Source organism: Dromiciops gliroides, chromosome 1 (genome assembly GCF_019393635.1).
Source record: "Dromiciops gliroides isolate mDroGli1 chromosome 1, mDroGli1.pri, whole genome shotgun sequence".
Taxonomy (NCBI): Eukaryota; Metazoa; Chordata; class Mammalia; order Microbiotheria; family Microbiotheriidae; genus Dromiciops; species Dromiciops gliroides.
The window spans coordinates 295697815-295705542 of NC_057861.1; the positions used below are offsets into that span (position 1 = coordinate 295697815).

The window sequence follows — 7728 nt, forward strand, 5'->3', positions numbered from 1 at the left end:
TATTAGATATAAAGGGTTTTTTTAAGTTAGATGGATAAATTTGATGAATTTTTGTGGCTTAGGGTATGTAGTAAGTCATTTCAGCTGTATTCACAAAGGTAGGAAAAAGATCTGTAGTGTTATGACCACCAGTCATCAAAGACCCACAACATATCCCATTTAGAAACACATTTTTAGAACAGTGATTCTCACACATAAATTCTTTTTAAATGAAAAAGGATATACTATACTATCACAAATTATAAGTCTTCGTTATTCATTAATATTAAATATCCTAAGACACTAAAATATGTAGATATTTAAAAGAGAGAGACCAGGATATCTTCAAATAAGTTGTCTGGGCCTAACAACACTTTTAAAAATAACATTATATTTCATGCTTTATGAAAAAAATTTAAATGGATGATTTTCCTTAAGGTGTTAAAAAAAAATCTACTCTATTAGACAATATGTGCATACATAAAACTCAGAATAAGAGTTCTGTGTAATGAAATACCTTAAATAAAATGTACTTTTCTCTCAGTTGAATGTCTAGTCATGTGTCTTAGCACATGCCTAGGCTTAATAATGGAATTAATTCCTTTTATCTTAAATCCAAATTAAGAAAAACATTCTGACACTGGAATGAGATCAATTCTGCATGGTGTTTTCAATGGATTCTATGTCAGATACATCCTAAAATGGTTTCTTTAATCTTTTTCCACAGTCACTGTCTAATAGCCTCACAGTAATGCTGAATTTCAAAATCTACTTCTCTTATAAATTTAATCAACTCAAAAATTAAACACCAATGCTAATATATTGCAATGTTTAAAAGGAATCCTCTGGGGAACAGATGAGAAAGAAAGGTTAGAGAGTTTTATCCTTCAACGTGGTACAGTTCAGCTACCTATAAATCATTCTCTCTGTTTATTAAGTTAATTAGGCCCATCAGTACACTTAACTTTCAGGCTCCTCAACTGTCTGGCAAGCATGTTTTCCACTTTTTGTAAGAAACATAAGGAAAGTCTTCAAAGGCAGACTATATTGCAAGCTATTTACATAGTCTCTGATTTTTCAAAAGTGATTTATGCATCTGATTCCTTGTGCTTTTTTGAAAAATAGACTCAGCTCTTCCTTCTGTGCTATTCTATTAAGAGAAGGCTTTTCAATTTGAGAAGTGCACTATGATTCAAACTGCAGGCTCCTATAGCCCGTCAGCATTTGCATTAAATACTGATGAAGTTGGATGTTAACCAAATAGAAGGGAGCCCACAGCTGCAGACTCTGCAGTGAGAAATGGAGTTATTACACGCGCTCAGAGAGAGACTTCACTGTTGTACTTACATAAAAAAATGACAGCTAAGGTAAAGTCATTGAGTCCTTGTCCTTTGTCAATTTCCTCTTCATTCCTAGAGTTATATGAAAACATACGTCTAGAGCTACTTTTTCATTTAATCTTTCTTCCTATGCCACCTTCAACGTAACGTGGGATCTGTATGTAAATAAATCTATTTTCCCCCTAAAGGGCTCTGTTCCCGATTCCAGAAACGCTAACTTCTGCCCCCTCGGTACTAAGAACGGAGGTGGATATGCAGACCAGTGACCTGGAAAAAAACAGCTTTTCCTCTTGGCTCCCTTCACGCAAAAGACGCGGGTCCATTGCAGTCCCAGCCTGATGGAAACCCGCAGAATCAACTCTAGTGCAGACTTGACATGAGAGACATCAGGATAGGACATACACACACACACACACACACACACACACACACACACACCACTCAAGATGTTTGGAATGTGCGTTTAGCAAGAGACAAAATACCATCAGAACACCTGTCTTCGCGGAGCACGCTTCCAACTGGTGCCTTCGTCAGAGGTTCAAGTGTTGTCTGTCACCCAGTAAGTAGCCCACCAACCCCAACCTGTCACTTGACACCCTCCCCCCTTTCTATGTGCATCCTGAAGGTAGGGACTCGCTTTCCACCCCCTTAGCTCCAAGCTGCAGCTAAGCCCCAAAACACTCTTCTTGGGGGGGGGGGGTGTTAATAAACCAATTCCTGTAAGCACCCCGCACGATTCTCTTCGGCCTCCCCCCTACACATACACAAACACACGCAAAACCAGCACTGCCTCTTAGTTTCTCCTCCCCTTGTCCCCCGCCCCCTTATTCAACTTCAGAAAAACTGTATTCAACTTACTGGGATCCAGACGCCTTTGGCTGCAGCAGCGGCCCCAGCCTAGGCTCGAGGGTAGCAGCTGGGATTGCGGAGCCTGGCCCCAGCCCAGCCGGGCTGTGTCGGAGCAGAAGCTGGAGCAGGAGCGCAGGAGACAGTGGTTGCAGTGTAGATGGTGGAAGACGGCGGCTGGCGCGGTCCGCACTGAACCTCGGATCTAGGTACGGGCTCCGGAGCCACAGCCTACAGTGGGGCGGCAAGCAGCTGCTAGGGCTGAGGGGTTCCGCTGGACCGGCACGCCACCCGGAGCAGCTCCCGGCGACTCCTACTGGTGCCGCCTCCACCGCCGCCTGCAAAGAAGCTGCACGGTTTGTGGGAGCCTCTGGAGCGTGTCTCCAGTCTGATGGAACTTGCTGGGTTTTCTTTTCTTTCTTTCTTTCTTTTAAAAGGAAAGGGAGAAGAGGAAAGGTAGAGGCGTGGAAGACACACGACCAAACCTCCAAGCCTCCCAGGCACGGGCCAGTCACAATCCCGAAGGGGCACCGCAGCCCATGCAGTCCGCACGCTGACCCGCAGAGCGGAGACTGACAAGAGCGGCGGCGAGCTAGAGCTAGAGCTGAGAAACAAGTGGCGGCAGTGCGCATGTTCCCCCAGAGCCTGTGTGATAGAGGCCATTGCGGCACGTCACTCAGTGAAGGAGGGAGGGAGGAAAAGGAGGCAAGAGGGCGGGGTGCGGTAGAAGAAGAGCTAAGAGCTCTTCTCTGCGGGGTGGAAGAAACCTCCAACCTAAGGCTATGTCCCAAAGTTCTTTTGTTTACATTTTCCCAGGAAAATACGTTTTAAGTGGTGACTGCGTTCCCAGGCTAGACCAAAAAAGACATTTGAAGCCCATCATCTGGCAGAAATAATATAGAAGCGACTGGTATGAAATAAATTCATTTACATTTATATAGTGTTTTGGAGTTTACAAAACATTTACGTTTTCAAAAACTATAAGAGACGTCCAAGATCTTTCCCATTTAACCTGCTGCTAAAACCCCCTCCATGAAGCTTTTTTTCCTTATAGTCCCAACTGAATGTTTTCCCATTCTCAAAGTCTCTATTCACACTAGAACATCTTACTCATTTATTTACATAATATCTCCTCCCCTAGTAAAGTGTAAACTCCTGAAAGGTAGGAACAATGATTATAGGGTTATGGATTTAGAGCCGGAAAGGAATTTAGAAGCCATCTAGTCCAACCCTCTCATTTTATAGATGGGGAAACTGAGGTCAAATGACTTGCCCAAGAACATACCAATAGAAAAGTAAGTGGAAGAAATGGAATTTAAACCTAGGACCTCAATACCAAATATATCTCTTTTTTGTGCACAGCACAGGTGAAATTAGCCTCTTATGGTTCCCAGCACCTAACACAGCGCCATAAAAAATAATTGCATTTAGCAAATGTTGGTTGAATTAAGTTAAATTGAATATTAAAATTCAGGAGTACCAGGCTCAAATTATATAAAACATAATTATGGCAGCCCAATGTAATTGTATTTTAAGCTAATATCATGGACACTAAACTCACAAAATAAAGATTGTTTTGAAATTTGATCACATCCAGAGAAGGGATGACTCTAAAAACTGCCACTTCATATTATAGTAGTCTGAATCTTGGCTACCTCTCTCTACTCTAGGCAAGTCACCTAACACCTTTGGTTCTCAGTTTCTTCATGTGTAAAATGAGACATTTTTTTGTTCACTTGTTTAACTCTGTGATTTCATTTGCAGTTTTCTTGGTAAAGATATTGGAGTGGTTTGCCTTTTCCTTCTCCAGTCCAATGTATGAGGGAAATGAGGCAAATAGCATTAAGTGACTTGCCCAGGGTGAAACAGCTAGAAGTGTCTGAGGCCAAATTTGTACTCAGGAAGGTGAGTTTTCCTGACTCCAGGCCCTGCATTCTGTCCACTGTACCATCTACCTGCTTCAAATGAGACATTTGAAGATCATGAAAGTTCAATCTAGTCCTATATCTAGAACTTCTGACTCTGCTTCCTAGCTCTCTGTGCGGCCTTCAAGTGAGCCCCATCATATAAGAGGCAACACTGTGAACTCAAATGTGCTCTGAATTTGGTACCTGAGGACCTGGGTTCAATTCTGAGTCTTACGTATGTGACTTTGAACAAGTAATTTAATATCACTGAAACTTACTTTCCTTGCGTGTAAAATGAGGTAGTTGGACTCAGATGACCTTGAAGGGTCTTTCCAGCTCTGAATCTATGTATGATCCCATGATGTCTCTGAGCTTCAGTTTTGTCATCGGCAGAGTAGGAGTGGTGCAAAAACTTGTACTTTCTGCCTTGCCTCTGTTGTATCTAATGTATGTGAAAGTGTTTTGGAACCATGAAACTATAGAAATGAAAGTTGCTGTTTATGTTATTGTTGTTGTTGTTGTTAGTTTACCTGAGAGAGAGGCAGAGATAATATCCACAGCTTTCCCCAAAGCCTATTTTCCTTATAGGTCAGCAAAACAGACTTATTTCCTGGATTGAGATTTTACTCCTATTCAGATTCTTTAAAAGCCTTGTTTGTAATGTCTTCAATTATCCATGTGCTGAAGTCTCCATTTAAACTATTCCCTGCCTACTCAAAAAAGGCCAAATTAACACAAAGTTTTAAAAAATTGATGTTAAAATTTGTTTTTACATGTAATTTGGAAAAATAAAAATTCTAAATAAATAAATAAAAGGCCAAATAAAAGATGGGTTTATATTTCACTTTTTTATTTCAGCAGAGAATGGTAGAATTATCACTAGATTTAAAACTTTTTGTCCCATTGTTTCTTTCTTTCAAATTGTTAGTTATAATTTGTGTAGGCTTTTCACTTAGAAAGCTTCTTTCATCTGAAAATCTATGAATTCTATGCCTTTTTTCCATGGAGGGCAAGCAGCTAATATATGAAGAGACCAAAAAGTAGAGGTGGGAGGAGAAGCTATGGAAAGTAAATTCACAAATAAAAATATTTAAAATTAGAGTTTCAACTTGTTTCAGTAATGTCTAGGCAACTCTCTGACACTATAAGTAAGAAGGTACTGACCTACATTAGTGAAGGGGATTTCTTCTCTTTGGAGTTCCCCATGTTGATGAAATCACAGGCCCCGTCCCTATCCCTAACCCCATAGGCTTCTAACTTTTGTTTCATAATCCCTTCAGGGATTTCCTAGTTGGTATCTGTCAATAGGGGTATATCAAGATGCTATTTAAAGGTAAAATTTATAACTTGAAGTCTGTGACTGTTTTTAGTATAAAGCATACTTAGCTCTAGTTTGTAAAAGGGTGGGAAGAAGTGCTTTCCTTCTTTGTCGAGCGTCATGTCGTTAGTACTCCCTTGAGAGGACGGCATGTAGAGAAGGCATTTCAGAGAGATCAAGGTAAAGCTTCCTAATGTCCTGTAACCACATAGTGCACTGAAATGAAAAATCAGAGCTTAAGAACCTGACAGTTTAGAAGCTTCCAACCGAGAGAAAGAAATGATGGGAACTGGGGTAGAGCAGCTATGAAAGTGGAAAGAGGTGGTACCTTTGTACTGCAGGTTAAAGTATGAAAATTGCCCTTGTCCATCGCCCTACTAACCCCACCCATCTTGACATCACTCAAGATAGAAATGTTCAGAATAAGATCTCCCCCACAGCCATTTTAAAAGGACTCCTTCATGAAAACCCATCAGTATTTCATCTTGTCATAAAGGTGACCCATGGTTCTTAAAGACACCAGTAGACTGCAAGCTTGGAAGCTTTTGAAATAGGTCTAACAACAGATGAATGCCTGCATGGAAGAGTGAGATAGTACTCATATCTTACTGTGTGCAGAATATTGTGTTAATCACTGGGTATACAAATACAAAAGCAAGAAAATGGGGAAACCACTTTAGAATGAATGCCTTGGTTTGAGAAATTGCCAGCCTAGTGAGTGAAACCATAGGCAGTGGCAATATTGATTTGATTATGGTTTGAAAACTAAAAGCAAAGATGGAGGGAAATAAGTATATCCTAAGAGACAAGACTCCCTCTAGGTTGCAAGAAAAGTATGGTTGGGGTGCCTAGAATTGAAGCACTCAGCAATCAAGACAGCATGGTCACCAAGGTGGGAGTTCTAGAGCTGAAAAAGTTAAATCCTACAGGTCATGCTATCTGGTATATCTCTTGTAGACCAGAGATGTCCAACAAGTTGCCTCTCTGAGGGCTGGAACAAGATTAAAATGTTATTGGGAAACGTTTAACAAAATAAATAAAAATACAATAGAACATAATGTTAAATTGTGGTTTTCTAAGTCAATATTCAGCTGGCAGGGATCTATTTCTAGTTGAGTTTGACACCACTGTGTAGACCATTTTTAATCTGATTCCAGCTACACTCTGGAGTTTTTTCTGAGGACTGTGGATCTTTGTGAGACCCAGAGTTTGACCCTCTGTCATTCTAGCTTAGAGATGAGAAGCTTATCACTTGGTTAGCAGGGGATTCATATTTGTGGCCTTACCAACTCATAAAGAATAACTACTGGAGGCAGCTAGGTGGCGCAGTGGATAAAGCACCGGACCTGGGTTCAGGAGGACCTGAGTTCAAATGTGACCTCAGACACTTGACACTAGCTGTGTGACCCTGGGCAAGTCACTTAACCTTCATTGCCCTGCAAAAACAAACAAACAAACAAAACAAAAAACAAAACAAAAACAAGAATAACTACTAAATTAGTGAAGTATGGCAATTTGTATCAATGGAGACAATGGCCAGTCAGTAAAAATCACAGATTCTTGAAACATGAGGCTTAAAAAAAAAAGTGATGTTATGGAAAGAGGGAGATATTTCTACTAGAGCTGTTGTGACAGAGTTCTTCTTAAATCCAATTTTAATTTTTCTAGCTTTGCCATTTCACACAATAACACCATTAATATAAACTTGTCCTTTAAATGGTAATCAGAGAAAATGCTATGCTCTGTTAATCAAACACCATTTGTAGTCCTAAGCAGCAGATGGGAAAAGATCAGGGAGTGAGAAAAGTGCTGAGATTGAGGTAAAGAAACTGATGGAGAAAGGAGATTTGAATGAGACTGCTGGTGAGTGCTAGCATCTCTGGATCGCCAACAGAAAATCTCAGAAACTAATGTAGAAGGGACCTTAGAGGCTATACAATTCATCCTGTACCTTAACATAGCATATTTTTAACAACTGGTCGTTCAGCCTTTGTTTGAAGACCTTCTGTGAAGGAGGAATCCACTGCTCCCAAGGCAGCTCATTTCATTTTTGTAGCTAGTAACTGCTAGGGCATTTTTCTTACACAATTCCCAGCTAGCGCTTCTGCCCTCTGGGGCCAAACAGAACAAATTAATCCTCCCACATATCACAGCCCTTCAAATATTTGATGTTAGCTGTCATGTACTTCTAGTCTTCTTTCCTCAAAGTTAAACATTCCCATTTACCTTCAACTAATCCTCAGATAGCATGAGGGGAGGTAGAGTAGTGAAATGGATTCACTAGATTGGGGGCAGAGTCGAACTCTTGCTCTGCTACTTACTGAGTGTGTGTGCCCTT

General features: G+C 40.6%; 1 protein-coding gene across 1 annotated transcript in view; it reads left to right on the forward strand.

The window, feature by feature from the left end:
* The window catches only part of LOC122748590, a 37174-nt gene extending 34433 nt beyond the window's left edge, over nucleotides 1–2741 (forward strand). Inside the window, exons 2-4 of the mRNA XM_043994298.1 lie at nucleotides 1766–1878; nucleotides 2158–2374; nucleotides 2603–2741. Of these exons, the coding sequence (XP_043850233.1) occupies nucleotides 1766–1878; nucleotides 2158–2374; nucleotides 2603–2741 (469 nt within the window). The remainder of the gene's footprint in view (nucleotides 1–1765; nucleotides 1879–2157; nucleotides 2375–2602) is intronic.
* The last annotated feature ends 4987 nt before the right edge of the window (nucleotides 2742–7728 follow it).